General features: G+C 41.6%; 1 protein-coding gene across 1 annotated transcript; it reads left to right on the top strand.

The window, feature by feature from the left end:
* Positions 1-9,612: 9,612 nt before the first annotated feature.
* DPPA4 (developmental pluripotency associated 4) lies at positions 9,613-14,473 on the top strand. The gene is made up of 5 exons (XM_053904159.1): positions 9,613-9,853; positions 11,156-11,304; positions 11,391-11,441; positions 11,721-12,030; positions 14,274-14,473. Exons 1-5 carry the CDS (start codon positions 9,613-9,615, stop codon positions 14,471-14,473), a joined length of 951 nt encoding a protein of 316 aa, XP_053760134.1.
* The last annotated feature ends 5,161 nt before the right edge of the window (positions 14,474-19,634 follow it).

Below are 19,634 nucleotides of genomic sequence, written 5' to 3'. Positions count from 1 at the left end.
CTCAGGAATAGGAAAATTGCATAGTCGTAATTTTCAACCATAACACAGCATCAGCTACATTTTGCCTTCCTTTGAGATACTCAGATGAAAGGCAAGCTTGCATGAATGCAAAGTGGTATTATCTATCTTCTCTTTGAGGCTGCATTTGGTAATCATTCTCATTTAAGTTACTCTTACTGTTCTATGCATGGTTATGCTTCTAGCTCAGAAGGAAAGCAATTCTTATCATAAAAGCCACCCTATTTCAGAGTCGGGTAAAATTTAAAGCCGCAAGAAAGTGAATTATATCTGACAAGAGTTAAGGCTTCTGAACAAAAATGCATACATACTGCAGAATTAAATTAAGCCTGCTTTTATAAACTCTCACTCCTAAATTCCACGGGATGGTTATCTATGTAAAAAAGCCTCATGTACTCAAGGCTGCTGTTCTGAGTCATTGGGATATAAGAGCTGAGAGAACTCCGGAAGGTGGAACTTGCATCATCCCCATGTCCCCTGGAGGCCGTCTGCACAGCCTTCCATGCAGCCCTCCATGTGCAGGCGGGCTTGGGGGGTGGGGAGTGGGGGTGGAGACTTAAGAGAACATCAGTAAGGAGGTTATGGCAGGGGTGTGGGTGAGAAGGAATAAAATCCTGAATGAAGATGGTAGCTGTGAGGATGAAGATGAGGAATCAGTGCTGCTAAACCACTAGGAGGTAAAAATCAGTAATACTATGTGGGTGATAAGGAGAAGTTAGGATTCCATCCTCACACTGTGAACTGAAGGAACAGTCTCAGTCACCACAACTTGTCAAAATCTTTGTGTTCTCCTTCCCTCATTTGGAAGTAAGTCGTCATATCCGGGTGAGTTCTTAGGATCACAAACATTAGCACAGAGCCAGCTATTTCCCCATTTTCTTTTTCTTTTTCTTTTTTTTTTTAATATAATTTATTATCAAACTGGCTAACCTACAGTGTGTAAAGTGTGCTCTTGGTTTTTTTATTTCCCTATTTTCAAATGCAGTGGGTTTATTAAGGCCTGCAGGCTCATGCCTGCCTCTTTCCCAGGCACTTACCAGCGAATGACTTGGGTAATCAACACTAGTCAGTCTTTGGGCACCATCAGTTGGCTTGCTGAAGAGCCAACTTTAAGAAACTTACCAATATCCTCTATGGTGGTGGTGCATCTCCTGGAATACTAATAGATATAATTTATCTTGGCTTCAAAAAGCATTTGAATATGTCCTCGGTAACACATTTGAGATAAACAAGGGACACAGAGCTGCCATGGTAATTGTACACATTGTGGTCTCTATGCATAGGCTCCAGAGAAAGAACATGAACTGAGGCTGATATAAAGGTCAGGGGTCTCTTACCAAGCCTTGTGGCCTCACTCAAAGCTATTATCAGCCTGGAGATAGTAGCAACCTTTTCCTAATCAGGCCACTCAAGTGGATGCTTTTTTGAAAATTGTCAGCTCCAAGGTATGTTCTTTTTCAAATGTATACTTAATTTTAGATGTGCTAGTGATGGCCTTTGGACACTCAATTCTTTGGCACTTAGCACATACAGGAGGCACAGAAGCTGGAAACCTAAGAGTAGTGGTTCTCCTGGACCATAGTTAACTGGGAAGAAGGTGTGGGAGCAGGTAGGGGGAAGCAAAAGGAGAGCAGATTAAGTGAGATTTTCAAGGAATGTTACTGTTTTATACAAACATTTTGGTATTCATGTAGCATCATTAGGGCCCAAAGCTTATGTAACTCTGAGGTCCCTCTTTAACATAAAAAGAAGGCTCCATAACCATCATGGGGCTTGAACTCACCACCCCAAGATCAAGAGTCCCAAGCTCCACTGACTGAGTCAGCCAGGCACCCCTATATAAGATTTTAGTTTTCAGATGAACATTTCTGAAATGTCTGATATTTTCTACAACTTTTTTTTTTTTTTTTTTTTTAAAGTAAGCTCTAGGCCCAACATGGGGCTTGAATTCATCACCCTGAAATCAAGAGTCAAATGCTCTACTGACTGAGCCAGCTAGGAGCCCCATGTCCTGTTCTTTAAAGAACCAGAACCAGTTTTCATCATCAGTGCCTGACACAGGGTGGAAGGAAGAAATGGAGGGAGGGAGACAGTTTGTAAACAAAAATAATGGATTTTTCCCCCATGATATCAGCTCTACCATCTATCTCCAACTTTTCCTTTTTTGAACCCAAATTATTAACTAACTTGATAGCCTACCTTACTCTCCAGATTTACTTCTAAATGACTTATCAGTTTCTTAAAAAAAATAACTCCATAAAGGGTGCTGATTTCCCACTATGGGAGATACTTAAAAAGGAGAATATAATAAATTAGGGGTGTCAAGTTCAAGTGTACTTATTACAATACCAGACTCTTGCATATGGAGAAAGGTATTCTTATACACTGTTATAAATTGGTAGAAATCATTCTGGATATGAACTCAAATATATATATATATTTTTTTTTAATTTTTTTTAACATTTATTTATTTTTGGGACAGAGAGAGACACAGCATGAACGGGGGAGGGGCAGAGAGAGAGGGAAACACAGAATCGGAAGCAGGCTCCAGGCTCCAAGCCATCAGCCCAGAGCCCGACGTGGGGCTCGAACCCACAGACCGCGAGATCGTGACCTGAGCCGAAGTCGGACGCTTAACTGACTGAGCCACCCAGGCGCCCCTATATATATTTTTAATAAACCTAACTTTTGACCCAGCACTTCTCAGAATACATAGCACAGACAGATTTAGACAAGTCCTCCAACCAGCCTCCACAGTTACCTCCTCTCAAATCTCTCCATTCCATCAAATATAAAATGGTGGTTGTATGTGATACAATCCTGTTTTGTCTTCTGTAAATGCAGATTAATGACTCTGGAAGATTCATTGCCTCCAGATACACAAGTAAAGGCCTCATTAATTCAGATCATTTTATTCAATTAAAACTTTTTTTTTGGAAGAGAAATACACAGAGAAACAAAAAAGAAAACCTGGCAGGAATACTCCATATCTCTCAAATAGTTATTCATCTCCCACACTCTATTAATAGAAACCTCTGTGAAATAAAGGTACCCTCCTTTACAATAGAGTGGGAAAGCTTTGAAAAAGGAGCACCCATGCTTGTATCCCTCATTGCAGCCCACATAACCAGCAGTTAGAAGGAAGAATCCTTTCAACAAGGGAGGGCAACATGGTGCCTTTGAGAAACCACAACCTCAAACTGTTGTTCTTCTCCAATAAACTTCAGTTCAAACCAGCCCTCCCTAGGGGCTCCTGGGTGGCTTAGTCGGTTAAGCGTCCAACTTTGGCCTGGGTCGTGATTTTATGGCTTGTGGGTTCAAGCCCCGCATCGGGCTTTGAGGGCCTGCCTTAGATTCTGTGTCTCCTTCTCTCTCTGCCCCTCCCCAACTTGTGCCCCATCTCTCTCTGTCTCTCAAAAATAAGTAAATTTAAGAAAAAGTTTAAAACAACCCTCCCCAAATTTCCTCCTAAAACCTAATAAAAGCTGTCTTTCCTTTTGTCGCTTTGAATTTGCCTATGGGTCATAGCCAGTCTATCTTAAATTGCAATTCCTCTGCTATTCCCAAATAAAAAAAAATTTTTTTTTAACTTAGATAAAATTATCATGTGTTCTACTCAACACATCTAGCATTGATCCAACCTGTGCTGCATTAGACATTGTTTATTCGGGACATGTGAGAGCCAATTTAACCATCCCCACAACCCTCTGAGTAAGGGCTATTATATTCGACATTCCCATTTTACAGGTGAGGAAAGGGAAAGACTTTAAGGTGTTAGATAACTCGCCCAAGGTCACACAGCTAGGTAAAGGGTGTCAGGGTTTAAATGCAGTCTGGCTCTGAAGTCTGTACTCTTACCCACAATTCTCCATTACCACCTAAGCTGCTACACTAGCCTCCCAACTCACCTTCCGGTGTCTACATGGATCCCTCTCCAACTCTTCTAATTTTAGTTGAAAGATTTTTACAAAATGGTCATTACTGTCCACCCACCCCCACCCCACCTTGAATTGTTCAATAGCTTTCCGCTGCTCTTTGCCTAAAAAAGATTCAAAGGTCAACCTATCTGGACTCAGCTAACATTTTTCTCCTCCCCCACTCTGAGCTCCACCCTCACAGCCTGGGTTCAGTTCTGGAAACAGGTTGAGCTGGTCCCTGCCCTCCCTCTATTCAATTAATTCGGTTCTTCTGGTTCTTCAGATCTGACTTTCGACTTCCTTGATGAGATCAAAACCCTGATTGCAGCTCACCAAATGTAGGGAGCTTTTCTGCCTTTTAGGGGTCATAACTGAGTAGTTTTCATTGTTTTGGTAATATGTATAAACAAATTTAATGCATTTTAAAATCCTGTAAAGATTATTTTATTAGGGGTGCCTGTCTGGCTTGGTCAGTAGTTGTGAGTTCGAGCCCCATATTGGGTGTAGATGTTGCAGGATTTTTTACCTCAATACCTAGGATTTGTTGTCTCGCCACTTCGAAGAATGAAGAGGTGGATGTAAAACGAGCAGCAGGCAAAATTTATTAAATAAGATTAGAAAGTAAGGATAGTAGGAAAGCTGTCTTTATAGAGAGGGGACATTTCGAAAGTCCCCAACAATAGGCAAATGTTCTTGTTTTATAAGGTTCGGGTCAGTGCCTTTTTCCCTCCACACCTCAGACCTTCTTAGGTCCCACCCTTATTGGCTGGATAACTCTGGGTGCTGGGTTGACCATTCCTGATGAGGGGTGGTTTAGGGCCATACCAGTTCCTTGTGGGTCTTAGGTTTTACGGTCTACTTATTTTTAGTCAGGTCTTTTGTCAGATTCCGGAAGGAAACCTGAGAGGGAGTCGCCTGAGGGGGTTTGCTGTGGTCAGACACTCCCAGCATTGTTCGAAAATCTGTGTTTTTTCCCCACCCAGGGACCTCAGGTCCTATCCTTTCCCTCTCTTTTCCTACCATATAGAGATTATTTAAAAATATAATTTAAGAAAAGAAATAAGATTATATTATTAATTAATAATTGTGTTACTTAATGTCTATCCTTCCTTGTCTGCTTTTGTTCACCACTGTATCTCCTGTATTAAGCACATAGTACCTATCCATTTATTGAATATTGTTGTTCAATAAATGAATGTGAGATTCAGTTATGTATATTTCTTCGACTAAGGATGAATAGAACTTTAGGCATTGACATAAAAACATTTTAAAAAGCAGTAAACAGTTTTTCTTTTGACTACTAAATGTTCTTAAGAAATTTTACACATAAATGTATGCGTAAAAAAACTAAAAAATACAATGAACTTACATATATTACTATTTTACTTTTGAGAAACCAAAACACAAACACATTGTATTTGCTCAAGATTGCTTATAAATTACCATCACTCCAAGCCCAACAAAAGTATTTGGCTTTTGGCTTCATTTAAGAACTCAATATTATTTCCATTTATGCTCAAATATTTTAAATTGTGCCAATCCTCTTTAAATATAGAACATCAGCTAACCTTTATTTATTTGTTTATTTTGAGAGAGAGAGAGGCAGAAAGAGAGGGAGAAGGAGAAAATCCCAGTTAGCTCGAGCCTGATGTGGGGCTCAAACTCATGAACCCTAAGATTATGAGCCTAAGTTGGACACTTAACTGATTGAGCCACGCAGGTGGCCCCTAACTTGTTTGTTGTTGTTGTTGTTGTTTTTGTTTTTTAATGGTCGGTGCTATTCTTTCAGAAATTGTATTCCCCCAAATCACGATAGGTCTAAGAATTTCTAAATCATAATCTCAATACATACTCCATCTACAAATACAGAGATTATAGATTGTACCTTGCCCAGGATGAGATATTTCAGTATCTGGGTTTGTACTTAATTTAGAATTTAGCAATGTTACCTCCACTTACACTGGAAAAGAAAGATGATTCATTCAAATACTTTATATATATTATATATTAAGTAAACCTCAACTAGTAAGTATTTACTGGTTGTTGTCTATGAGTCAGAATAAAATATTTATCAATCAAAACCTCCATATGACCTCCCAGATGATCTAGATTCTAAATACTTGCTTTCTTCTTTGGCACTTTGGTGATTGCTCAGTCCTCAGCTACACTTCTTCTGTACTCCTGGTTCCATTTATTTACATCCTACATCCAGGTATTTCTATCCTGTGAGCAAAGTGTCACCTTCATTCTGGGTAAGGATCATTTCTTCTTCATCATTTTGGGGAACACAATGAGATATAGGAAAACAAAACAAAGGCACAAAGCTGACTTTGTAACCTGACAGAGGGAGGTCTGAATCTCACAATCACTCGTTTTTTGTTTTTTTTTTTTTTTTTTATGCTTATTTCTTTTTGAGAGAGAGAGAGACAGAGAGAGAGAGAGAGAGAGAGAGCCCCCGCGTGCGCACGCAAGTGGAGCAGGGGCAGAGAGACAAGGAGTCACAGAAACTGAAGCAGGCTTCAGGCTCTAAGCTGAAACTCATGACCTGAACAGCCTTCGGACGCTTAACCAAGTGAGCCACCCAGGCACCACCCACAATCACTTGGGGGTTTTTATTTTTTTTAAATTTTTTAAATGTTTATTTACTTTTGAGAGAGAGACTGCGAGTGGGGGAGGGGCAGAGAGCTAGGGAGACACAGAATCTGAAGCCAACTCCAGGCTCTGAGCTGTCAGCACAGAGCCCGACTCCGGGCTCGAACTCACAAACCACGAGATCATGACCTGAGCGGAAGTCGGACACTCAACCGACTGAGCCACCCAGGCGCTCCCACAATCACTCGTTCTTAACTTAGGAAATTCCCCTTCGCTTCACATTTCTGATCCTCCACAGTTTGACAGGGAGAAGCAATCTGAGCAGGAGGCATTTTCACACTGTTTTTAAAGAGAGAATCTTGACCTTGCTTAGGAGTTAGTAAGTTAGGGTCTTGAGGGGTAGAATAAAGCTCACCTAGACTTGATTTCTGGGTCTCTCACTTACTGCATCATTCAGCAAGTTACCGGTATAATTTTATACATACTTGTGTCATCCATAAATTAGAGGACAATAAAATAATGGCTGTGAACTTTTAAACCTAAAATTTGGTACATAACAAACACTCAATAGGCTTTAAAAACTACTTTTCTTAATTGTTGGTAGACAGGAAGGTGCTGGTTATTGTAAGTACAGATGGAAAGCTGGAACTGTGATTGGTTGAGTAGCTTGCTTAAGAAATAAAATGTGTGTGGAACACGAGGATGGTTTTGCTTTCTTCAAACCACCAGTCTGGCCCTGGAATTCTATTGTTTCCACAAGTTGCATCATTAAATGCCTTCACACAACCCATTCAGAAGTCTGTAGCAACTTTTGTTTCTGCCTTGGAATTTTTCTGAAGGAGTTGTCAGTTTCCTAAAGTCTCTTGAACTACTCTGTAATTGATTATGTTAAAAAGCTCACAGAAAGTGGATAGGAATGGTATTATTAATTCATACAAGAGTCAACTCATGAATATCGGCATTCACAAATTATGGGGGAGGGGGGAGGGGAGGAGAAAAAGAAGACCGCCCTTGGGTGACAGTGAGTGGGAGGAGACTTTTAAAAGAGTCTTGGGCCCAGGGCCGGTTCAGAATTAAGGGTTTATTTTTGTCAACCTTGACTTCTCTTTGGATATGGAGAAAGCAAAAGGCAAAAAGGTAAGTACAATTTTACTGGGTTTGTTTCTATCTGTCTTTGAGAGTCTTCTCATATATTTCTCTCTCCTGCTGAGCATATTTGATCCTAATTATGAGGAGAAAAGAATGTGCCTTAGAATGTTCTCCTCTTGTTAAAAAACGAAAAAACGCGGTAAAGTTCTAAATGATGATCGCAGCCTGGTATATTGGGGAGAGGAGACAGTAAGAAATGGGGTTTCCTGTTTGGGTTTGAAAAGGTGCTTTATCCTGTCCAAAAGAAGAATTAAGTAGCAGGGCTGGAGGGAAGTGGTAGCAGGAGGAAAGGGGAGGTGAGGGGAAAACTTTAGGAAGAGGTCATTGAGCTGAGGTTGGGAGAGAACTAGATCGTTTAATTTGCCTTCAACAGACATCAGTGTCCAACCAAAAGTGCTGGGTCTGAAGTTGTCTTTTCCCAGGGTCACTGGGGCTAGCAGATAATCAGAAGCCAGATATATTGACAAGCCCCGCAGACGGAAATTAGAGGTAGAGAGGTTTAAGACTTCCAGAAGCATCGAACTTGCGTGCCAGGGGAACCTGAGCACTCTCTAGAGTCTCTTTCTTTGGAACCATCATTTTTGCCCTTGCCATTTTGAGAGGTTTGCGAGGCCCCAAAGTGAGTCACTTGTGTAAGGCTGTGCCAAAGTGAAATTTGAATAAGAATGTGTAGTTGCTATACAGATGTAAAATAGCATACAAATGTTAATTTGTCCTGTACTCCCTCCTTGGAGATGCTGGAAAAGATTGAGATTTAGGAGCTAATCCAGGCTTTCTTGTCTATGTGAAGTGCCTTCCTGCATGTCCTAAACTACGCGGCCTCTGAGCCTCAACTTCTGTGTCCGAAAAACAAAGTAATAAATTGTCACCAGCTTGTTGTGAGGAGTAAATGAAGATAAGAAACATGTCAACACCCTAGTAAGGTAGAGGCTCAAAAAATGTTAGTTTCTCTCTCAAATCACTGTATTCCTACTGTTGTTTCTTTTGGTTCAGTTAACCAATATTTACTGAGTGCCTATGATGAAAGGGAAAGAAATTCTACCCTTATAGAGCTTATAATCAGATGGAGTAACAAGCATTGACCAGATCACACAAGCAAGTGTAAAACTGCAACTGGTAAGTGGGAGGAATGAGGCAATATGTAGGAGATTTGACTTGGTCTGAAAAGGTTAGAAAGGGTTTCCAGAGGAATACTCGAAGTGAGATTCTGAAAGAGAGAAAGATTTAGGAATGTGATTAGAAGATGGGTGGAGGGGCTCCTGGGTGCCTCAGTCATTGAGCCTCAGACTTCGGTGCAGGTGATGATCTTGTGGTTCAGGAGTTCAAGCCCCTGTCGGTCTCCGTGCTGACAGCTCAGAGCCTGGAGTCTGCTTTGTATTCTGTGTCTCCCTGTCTCTCTGCACCTCCCCTGCTCACACTTTGTCTCTCTTTCTCTCTCTCTCTCTCAAAAATAAATAAAACTTAAAAAAAAAAAAAAAGGCTGAGGTGGAGTGAGTGATAACCCATCAGGCCAACAGAAACAGACTGGAAAGGAATTCTCTGGCCCTTGGGGCAATGGAGAGGCTGATATGCTGAATTAAAGACATTTGTATATCTTCAGGCTAAACACAGAAACCACTGAATGAGTATATAGAATCCTTCTGGCAATAGTAGGGGAAACTTTCTTCGGAAGAGGCCGAGAATAGAGGAATGGGGGAAGAATATCTTCAGGTGAGAGATAATGGATAGGGTGGGTAATACAAGGGCTGCCCCCACCCCCAGTAAAGAGCCTAGCTTCTTCTACTTTTGTTTGTATCCGTATTTTCTGTCTTTTCTTATATTTTAAAAGTAACTCCCCATCATTGCTTCCCCGTCTTATAAGTAAACCTGGATATTAAGAAGATTTGCCACAGGAGAATCCATACTGCCAGTGGTGTGCAATGAATGCCTTGGTGCCATGGATGTGAGCAATCTCAAGGCAGGTAGTGTATGTGGTGGGTCGGGCACCCGAGGGAAAACTGACTGGCTCCTCTCTCAGCAGAACTCCACAAAGAAGTCAGGGGAAGACTATTTCGCTTGCAAATCCCAACCTGTATCAAGAGAAGCCACAGAAAAACAGCAAGCTTCTGGTGAACCAAAGTTACCAAGAACCTCAGTGAACGGGACCAAACAAAAAAGATCTATGAAAGAAGACAAAGGTAAGAATGCTACAAGTCCTCAAATCTCATTATCTTGGGTTTAAGAAGACTGAGGAACTTTTCTGAAAAAGTAGAAAAGTAAGAAAGAAAATTGGTCCTGTGTTCTGAAAACCCTCCTCTTCCTTTGAGACCTAGCTTAAGTGTCATCTCCCTGAAGCCTTCTTTCAGGCACCTGTATTAAAACTGGTGTCTTCAGGTCTCCAAACTCCAACAACATTATTGGTTCTGATCATCATTTTGCCCTCACTGGCTACTTGGTTAAGGATCTCAATGTGCAGTGATTTAGGGACAGACTGCTATAAATTTAAATCCACTTGAAACTCTACTTTCTTTTCTTCCTTCCTTCTTTCCTTCCTTCCTTCCTTCCTTCCTTCCTTCCTTCCTTCCTTTTTTAGATTTATTTATTTATTTAAGTTATCTCTACACCCAACGTGGGCTCAAACTCACGATCCTGACATCAAGAGTCTACCAACTGAGACAGCCAGGCACCCCTCTGCTCCCTTTTCTAAGAATTGAGGACAAGATTTTGCTGGCTCAGGTTGGGTGGGGTGAAGGCTTGTTTATAGTTTCCATGGAATAATTAGAACTCACTTTTGTGTAGCCCTCTAGTTGACTGTTCTGGGAGTGTCTTGTGGAAGTCTTTCCTGAACAGTGGGAGTCTGTGAGGAACCTGTGTGCAGTGAGACCAGAGCCCTGCCCTGATGGGTGGGCTGACATAATTATGGGAATGGGTGGCTTATTTTGTTCTTTGGTGAGAGGACAAGGTACCACTGATGATTGACGATGTGAGGTTTAAGATTTCAATCATTAACCTGGACCGGAAATGTGATTTCTAGTACAATCTCCTTGGAGTCTGTGGGTTAAGGCTCACAGAAAGGAGCAAGTGGGGGGTTTCAGGAAGTAAAAACTGGATATTTATGAGTCAAATCAGTCCTAAGTTTGAGGTTCTGTCCCTGGAAGGTTAGGGGGTCTTCTTTTGTAAGTCATTGAACTATACAATGGGGATTGGACTGTGAGAACTAAGTTGTACTCTGACATTTTATTTGTTTTGCGAGAGACAGAATGTGAGTGGGGGGGGAGCAGAGAAAGATGGAGACAGAGAATCCCAAGCAGGCTCCACACTGTCAGCACAGAGCCCCACTCTGGGCTCAAACCCACGAACTGTGAGATTATGACCAGGGTTGGACACTTAACCAACTGAGCCACCCACGCGTCCCTGTACTTTGACACTTTAGAAGGCTACACAAAAGTGAGTTCTTACTGATTTTATTCTCCTCCATTCTCCTCCAACTTCCTGTTCAGAAAAGACAGCACAAGACAATGCAAGAGTAAGAATTCGGAAGAAAATCCCTATTCCTCCATTACCTTCCACACTGCCACCAGTCAACTTGCTTCATAGAGACGTGGTGCGGGCCTGGTGCCAACAACTGAAGCTGAGTACCAAAGGCCAGGTGAGGGCCTGGGGTGGGAGGCATTGCTCCCGGGAGGAAGGGTAGGAACCTTACTAGACGGTTAACTCATTTTTCTCTTGTCTTAGAAATTAGATGCATATAGGCGGCTGTGTGAATTTGCTTACCCGAATCAAATGGTAAGTGATTTGTGTGGAAGGTTTAGTTCTCATTCTAATTACCTGTTTTAGCATCAAAAAGTGGAGGGATTGTCTTAGCTCCTCCTTCCGGCCCCACTCCTCCCCTGTGGGGAGGATCAGCACCCCCTCCCCACCTTCTCACCAACTCTGCACAGAGTAATAAAAATGAGGCTGAACTTTTATTTTTTAAAGAAAAAATGTTATCTTATTTTTAAAATTAATTTATTGTCAACTTAGCCAACTTTGACAGCGCCTTAACCTTACCAACCCTCTTTGTAGAAGAACATTCCCCTCACTGCAAAGGAGGCCAAGATTCTCACACCATCACAAAAAAGGTCAAAGATGGACAAGGGAGAAATGTTTCTGGAAAATTCTAAGAAAAAGAGCTCTTATGAAACCCACCCTCCTGAAGTGGCTGCTCCCCCTGAGGGTGGGATGCAGGCCCTCGTTGGGTCTGATCCTCTTCCGGAAGGAGTCGAAACGGTGGTTGTGACAACTTCAGCCCCGGATGCTGTGTTTGCCTCCTGGTCCAGAATTGCATCCACGGCTGGGAAGATGGAGACAGTGGAATCATCACAAGATGCCTATGGTAAGCCCAATATTGAGATCTGCCTCTGGTCCAGTTGAGGAAAAAATGCTATTGATAACTAACCTCCAATCAATTTCAGGGTATTGGGGTATGTCAAAATCACCTGAAGGACTGGTGGACTCCTGACCCCTACCCACAAAGTGTCTGATTCAGGTCTGTGATAGGGCCTGAGAATTTTACATTTTTTTTTTTCTTTTTAAGTAAATTTTTTTTTTTTAATTTTTAAAAAATGTTTATTCTTTAAAAAAAATTTTTTTTAATGTTTATTGTTGAGAGACAACATGAGCAGGGGAAGGGAAGTGAGAGGGAGAGACAAAGAATCTGAAGCAGGCTCCAGGCTCTGAGCTGTCAGCACAGAGCCCTACGCAGGGCTCAAAGTCACAAACCGGAAGATCATGACCTCAGCTGAAGTCGGACACTTAACCGACTGAGCCATGCAGGTGCCCCAAATGTTTATTTATTAAGAGAGAGACAGAGAACGAGCGGGGCAGGGGCAGAAAGAGAGAAGGAGACACAGAATCCAAAACAAGCTCCAGGCTCTGAGCTGTCAGCACAGAGCCCATCACAGGGCTTGAACTCAGGAGCCGCGAGATCAGGACCTGAGCTGAAGTCAGATGCTTAACTGACTGGGCCACCCAGGTACCCCTAAAAAAGTTTTTTTTAATGTTTATTCATTTTTGAGAGACACACAGACAGAGTGCAAGCGGGGGAGGGACAGAGAGGGACAGAGGGAGATATAAAATCAAAAGCAGGCTCCAGGCTCTGAGCTGTCAGCACCATGAACCTCAAGATCATGACCTGGGCCAAAGTCATATGTTTAACTGAGCCACTCAGGCACCCTGGGAATTTTCATTTCTAATAATCTTTTAGCCAGTGTTGATGATGGTAGTCTGGGGCCCGCACTTTGAGAACCACTACTGTAAATTATTGACGTCATCAGAAGGAAGTGGCAATCTGTTGGGCTATATTTCTTTCCCCTTTTTTATGGAATTAAAAATAAAGGTAGGCTCTAAAATCAGTTGCCTGAGCTTAAGCCCTGGATCTTCTAGCATCTGTTAAGTGAATGACATTAACTAGTTGTCTAATATAGTTCCCAGTTTCCTCATTGTAAAATAGGTTAATAATTATACCTGCCTCATAATGTTGTAAGAATTACAGGACATAAAATTAAGGGAGACTATAAACTGGTTAGCACAATACAATGCCTGTTGAGACCACTAAGTCTATTTCATGAAGGCCAGACTGTTCTGGTTTAGTCTTTCTGTTAAAGGAAACCAGAATATATCACACCAAATTATACCTATTCTAAATTGTTTTAAAATTTATAATAAAAACTGTTTTGAGCTGATGGCAATTAAGGAGCAGCAGAAAAACATCCTTTTTTACTACCTAAAGGCAGATTTTAATTTCTCTTTTGGCTGCAATCAACTGAGAGACAGCACTAAAGACACTTGCAAACAAAACTTACTGCTTAGTTCTTTCCTGTAGATTTATCTTCCCACCACCTGCCCTCCTTCCTCCCCCAGCCTTAAACTGCTTTCTTTTGTCCTATCATTTTTTTTTTAATGTTTATTTATTTTTGAGAGAGAGAGACAGAGCATGAGCAGGGGAGGGGCAGAGAGGGAGACACAGAATCTGAAGCAGTTTCCAGGCTCTGAGCTGTCAGCACAGAGCCCGATGTGGGGCTCAAACCCATGAACCGTGAGATCATGACCTGAGCTGAAGTCGGAAGCTTAACCTACTGAGCCACCCAGGTGCCCCTGTCCTGTCATTTCTTTAGAAATTCATTGTTCTTTGTAAAAGATGTTGCATAAACTGGAATTAAAAGCCGCCATTTTGAGTTCATTTTTGTTGGTTTCTTCCAAGTGATAAGTGCCATACATGTTAATAAACTGATCTTCTTTGGTGGATCTTTTTGTTAAGGAGGTCTCCCCCTCCCCCAAAAAAGGAGTCCCTATTGTAAACCTAGGATGGAGAGAGGGAAAGTACCCCTTCCAACTATACTTTTAGGTTTTTTTGCTTTTTGGGTTTTTTTGGGGTTTTTTTTTTTAAGTTTTCATAGGAACTGTTTTGAGTTATTTTCTAAAAGGAAGCAGGACAGAGTATGTTAAGCTAGGATTCATATCCTGGGGCTGGCACTTGAGAAAAGCAGAAGAAATAAAAGACCTTGATACATTCTCGACCAAAAGAACATTAGACTTTGGTCATGCTGTGTTCATACTTCCCTCTCTTTCCTTCCCCAGGTGTCCGGTGGTGTGTGGTCCATGGGAAAAGTCTGCCTGCAGACACAGAGGGTTGGGTTCGCCTACAGTTTCATGCAGGGCAAGCCTGGGTGCCTGAAAAACAGGGGAGAGTGTGTGCCCTCTTTCTGCTACCTGCCTGTAATTTTCCACCCCCACACCTGGAAGACAATATGCTGTGCCCCAAATGTGTTCGGAGGTAATTACCCGGTGCTTTTCTACAAACTAAAACTGGACACCTGATTTTTAGGGGGGGGTAGGGGGAGGAGGAGACCCATGTTAATCTTAAATAGCCCTGTATTTCATGTACAAGTTGTCAGTAAAGAGTTCTAAGGAAATTATTACTTAGGTTAAGTGTTTTCCTAGGAAAAAGAGCATTTATAGGTCAGGGTTTAATGCTTCCACCTAGAGACCCACCCATAATAACGGAGAAACAAATATTGATTCATTACTATATGAATGGTATATGCACTTTACAGAAATAACTAGCAAAACGACAACACAACCCTTTAAGTAGACTGTAGTCTCATGTGGATGGACTGGTATATAAACACCTGTAAAAGCCATGGATGACTTGTATCAGAGGTTTCTTTACTTAAAGGAAGAATTGCCTAGATGGAAAGAAGGAGAAAACTTATTTTTTAGTATAGGGACCAAAGCCAAGGCTGAAAGAAGTTAGGCCAAAGTAGAAACTGTAAGTATTTTAGTATGACAGAATATGGTAAAAAATGAGTCTGCTTCCTCACCTTACAAAATAGGCATAATAATGCCTGTCTGAAGTATTGTGGAGATTAGATGAGTTGATAAATATAAAGTGCTTAGCACCATGTCTGACATAGGTAAGTATTCAACCAATTGTGGGTATTAATTAGGTCAGCAAACTGAATTCCTTTCAGCAAAGTCATAAAGATGGAAACATACAATGTATGAAAAAAAAAAACAGTTTGGGCTCAAATTGAGCATTGTAGATTTTAAGAAATATCATTAGGTTGGAGTCTAATTATATAGTACGTTTTGAATGTTAGAATTTATCCAGTAGCCAATGGTGTTCTTTTAAAAGATATCATTTAGTTATGTGATGTGATCAATGAAATATCTTTGTAATCGCCAAACAACCAACTTTAGAAGCACAATTATGAAGAGAACAGAAGGAAGGCTACAAAAGGACTTTCTCTGTAATTTAAATTCTAAGCCAATTGATATCAACATATTGAATGGCTGATGAGGAATAGCTCTAGGGGGGGAAGGGGCCTGGTATTTTGTTTTTTTCTGTGTAAACTAGACTAGCTAATTCATTAAGATTGCTGTTTGTAAATAAGGGTGGGAAATATTTTTATTAAAATAAGCCGCTGCAATTGACAAATGGGGGTGGGATGAAGTGCATTAAGTACTGTTTTACTGTCTCCAAGCACAAGCTGAAGCATTGACTCAGGGAGGGGGCAGTCCTCCACTGAAGTCCTCCATTTCCATACCTTTACACATGAGGCTTTCGCTTTCTGGCCTCAGGTTCCACATCTCTTGTATGAGGAGCCAATGGGACGGGAAGGTGTGCAAAAATCACCTAAGGTATTAAAATTGAAAAGCCATAAAGAAGTTTACATGCCAGTAAAGAAACTTTTATTCCAGAAGACCATTGTATTTAGTTTTATAGAGAACCCTGCACTTTTAAGTGCAGTTTTAAGGAAAAGGGTACATATGCAAACTTTTGCAAACAATATCAAGGGTTAGAGTGAGGGATGAGGAATCTGGCGGGGCACAGCTCTTTCTTGCGAAATGGGCCACTGAAGGGTTTGAAGCAAGTGCTGAGGCTTACATTGCCAAGGAGAGAAGGGAGTGAGATCCGTTAGAAAAATCTTGTGGGAAAGTTATTTTTGATATGTTTTAAGGGCCTAGCATCTTTGAGAGGTGTCAAAACAGAATCTGGCTTTTAAGTAATATCAAATGAAGCTGAGGAAGGTACAAATGATATACTTGCTTGGATAATATAAGAGATTCAAAGCAGTCAAGGAGACAGGTGGTTTGGTGATGCTTGACTATGAGGAGCAGAGACGGAGAGAGGACAATTGGAGGGACTTTCTGAAAGCACGAATGGAGAGGTGCAGCAATGAGATGCTTAAAGGGATTTTCCATTTGTGCTGTGTTGCAAGGGCGAGCCTAGGTGTGCTTCTGGGCTTAGTCTGGGGGAGGGTTGAACAGAGAGGGAGGGTGGAAAGAAGATGATCCCTCTGAACAGAGGGACTTGGTATAGCCCAGACTTGCCTCACAGAGATCCCTCTCCCCAGCCCTCTATCGCCCTGGAACAATCCTGCCATCCTCTGTTGGTCTGCACGGGGGCCATCCTTGGTGTCAAGACTAGTGAACACCAGGGGTCTTGGACAGCTAGCTAGGCACAGAAGCCTAAAGGGGGTGGGAGCCCTGGGGCCCTGGCATAGTTACTGTCTCCCACAGGAGGAAGTATGTGAGCATGAACTTGTCTTTTCTCTCTTCTGCCTGTCCTGCTTCCTGCCACAGTTGCCGCTGCCAAGCAAGTTGAATAAAATTGAGGTCACTTTGCAGAGACCTTTCATGATCTACTGAGGCTGCTGGGCAAATAATAAAAGATCCACTCTGGGGCCTCTCCTGCCCATGGGCTGCACAGGGCAGGAACATATTACAGACACATAACTTGGCTAATTATCACACCTTGATGATATGGTCACATGCTCTCCACCCACTATCCTACACTTTAAGAGCAATTTTACTGGCAGACCACCAGTGGGTTTCCTGGCTGTTTTCAAGGGTATAACTTAATATGTCTTGGATCTCATCTTTATAAAAAACAAGCATTTTGTTTGCTTTCTAGGAATAAGGTGTTAATGAAAAGCCTCCAATGAGATCACGATACCAGAAAAAGGGGTACGACTGTGATTATAATTGATGGTAGGAAGGAAACTACCATCAACTCAGTGGTGCCACTGACAGCTGGACTGGAAACCACTCCACCCTCCACGCTTCCTGCTGACAGGACACACAGCCTGGTGGGTTGCAGATGTTACCCTCGGACCCCAAACAGGGCCTGCCTTCCCATTGGTTTAAAGTACTTAACAGTTTAAAGTCAAGAGACTGAGAAGGTTAGCAGCCTCTAGAGGAGTCAGAGTCCGGAGAATGGAAATCCAGCACTGGAAACACACCTGTTCTCTACTCCACCCCTCCACCCCTCCACGAGGCTCAGCTCAGTCTCCCACCTTAAAAGAACTGTTAAGGTCACTTCTATTTCAGAAGGGTAAGTAAACATTTGGTAGTGTGATTGACTTTTTCATCTTATTAATAAGAAGGAACTTGGGGTATGATCTTGATGTTTGGAGGAGCCAGGGGGAAAGAAAATTTCCAAAATTGCCAATTCCAAACAGAAGTAGCAGATCTGCCTGCCCATAAGTGCACAAGCATTGTGTGTGCAAGGTATGAGGTCCAGTGGAAATGACGATAGGAGAAATCCGGAGCCAGCCCTCCAAATTTCTCTTAGCTCCAAAGGGATATGGACACATAAAACTCCCAAGAGCTGGTGTTGGAGTAACTGAGCTTCGAAGTTAGAGGTTCTGCCAAGATGTTGCTGGCTGAGGCAAATGGATCTGCATGAAGGAAGTCTATGAACTCCCTGCCAGGAAGCAAAATTGGAAGTGGCTACATCTCCGAGGATCCCAGCCCTAAGGAGAAGATGGGGAAAACTTTAAAATACTAATTCACTGAATTTGAATTAATGTACCTGATCAAGTGCCTCAAAATGTAGATTTTGCAAGGAAGGGCTTTTGCAAGGAAGTGCCTCAAAATGTAGATTTTGCAAGGAAGGTCGGCTATGTCGTGTTCAGTTTATCACCAAGAATGACACAAACAAAAATGTGTTCTCTGATGGAATATAATCAATGATGCTATTCTTACCAAAAAGATTTAATATGCATCTACTCATCCAGAGGCAGGCAGTCCTGATTATACCTGTTGTCTCAGCCTTAAGTGAGCTTACCTTGCTTTGGATGGCAGTTATTTAGGCTTATCCTATGTAAAAACTCACCAAGCTATGTACTTAGCATGTATATATTTTACCATGTATAAGCCATATGTCACTCTTTTTAAAAATTTTTTAATGTTCATTTTTGAGAGAGACAGAGTGTGAGCAGAGGAGAGGCAGAGAGAGGGGAGACAAGGAATCTGAAGCAGGCTCCAGGCTCTGAGCTGTCAGTGCAGAGCCCAACATGGGGCTTGAACTCTTGAACTGTGAGATCATGACCTGAACTGAAGTCAGGACACTTAACCGACTGAGCCACCCACGTGCCCCATCACTTTTTTTTTTTTTTTAAACTGCCCTGGTTTGAATGGTAAATTATAGTTCCTCTAGTTAAAAGGGTATTGGTGGGAACAATAGGAAATTTGAATATAGAGTAGGGATTAGATGATATTACAGCAATGTTAATGTCTTGGTTGTCATAGCCACAGGATTTGCATTTAACGCTTGGTTAATGAGAGAGTACACAGGTGTTATAACAACTTTTATATCTGAAAACTTTTTAAATAACTTAAAATACTTGGTTGCATATATGAAAAGATCCTTTTGAAATACAAGTCAGCTCATGATCCCCTGCTCAAAACTCTATGGGTCCTGTTTCATTCAGAAGAAAAACCTAAGTCCTCGTTAATTCCTCCAAAGCCTTACTTCAGTATCTCCTACTCCATGCCACTCACCTCTGACCCCATCTCCGGTACACTCTGCCTTTGCTGTTCCTTGACCTTGTCACTGACCGGAATGATCTTTCCTCAGAAGTCAATATGGTTAACTTTGTTTACTTTTAAGTCTTTCTTCAAATGTAACTTGGTCAAAAAAAAGCATGCTCTGAACCCCCTCATAAGCTGTTTTTCAACCCCTACCAGCACCATTTAGCCTCCTCACCCTGCTCGAGTTCGTTACTTTTCTATAACATTTATCTCCTCTAACATAAATATATATTTGTTATTGATGGTCTACCACTAATAGTATGAAGGAATTTCTGTCAGTTTTTTGCACTTAGTTATCACAGCTTCCTAAAACAGCCTGACACAGTTGGTGCTCAATAAATGTTTGTTCAGTGAATGATATGTGGAGAGGTTTCAAGTGAACTGTAAAAGGAATGAATTACAAGTTACCTAGGAATCAGTATAAAAAAAAGTCTCTGTCTTCTATCTAAAAGTATTACTATATACTCACTCTCTGATTGTACCCAATATTCTCTGGGAAAATAATTTCTTGCTTTGACTCACTTCTTGGGAAGAAAAATGTTCTGCTGTGTTTAGCACCCAGAATTCTGTTTTGTATTCTGTTTAGAAGGTTTCTTAGAGGCACCTGAGTGGCTCAGTTGG

This window comes from Panthera pardus, unplaced genomic scaffold (genome assembly GCF_024362965.1).
Source record: "Panthera pardus isolate Hobbes unplaced genomic scaffold, ASM2436296v1 HiC_scaffold_16, whole genome shotgun sequence".
Taxonomy (NCBI): domain Eukaryota; kingdom Metazoa; phylum Chordata; class Mammalia; order Carnivora; family Felidae; genus Panthera; species Panthera pardus.
The sequence above is the reverse complement of the archived record's forward strand: the minus strand, read 5'-3'. Positions and strand labels throughout refer to the sequence as shown.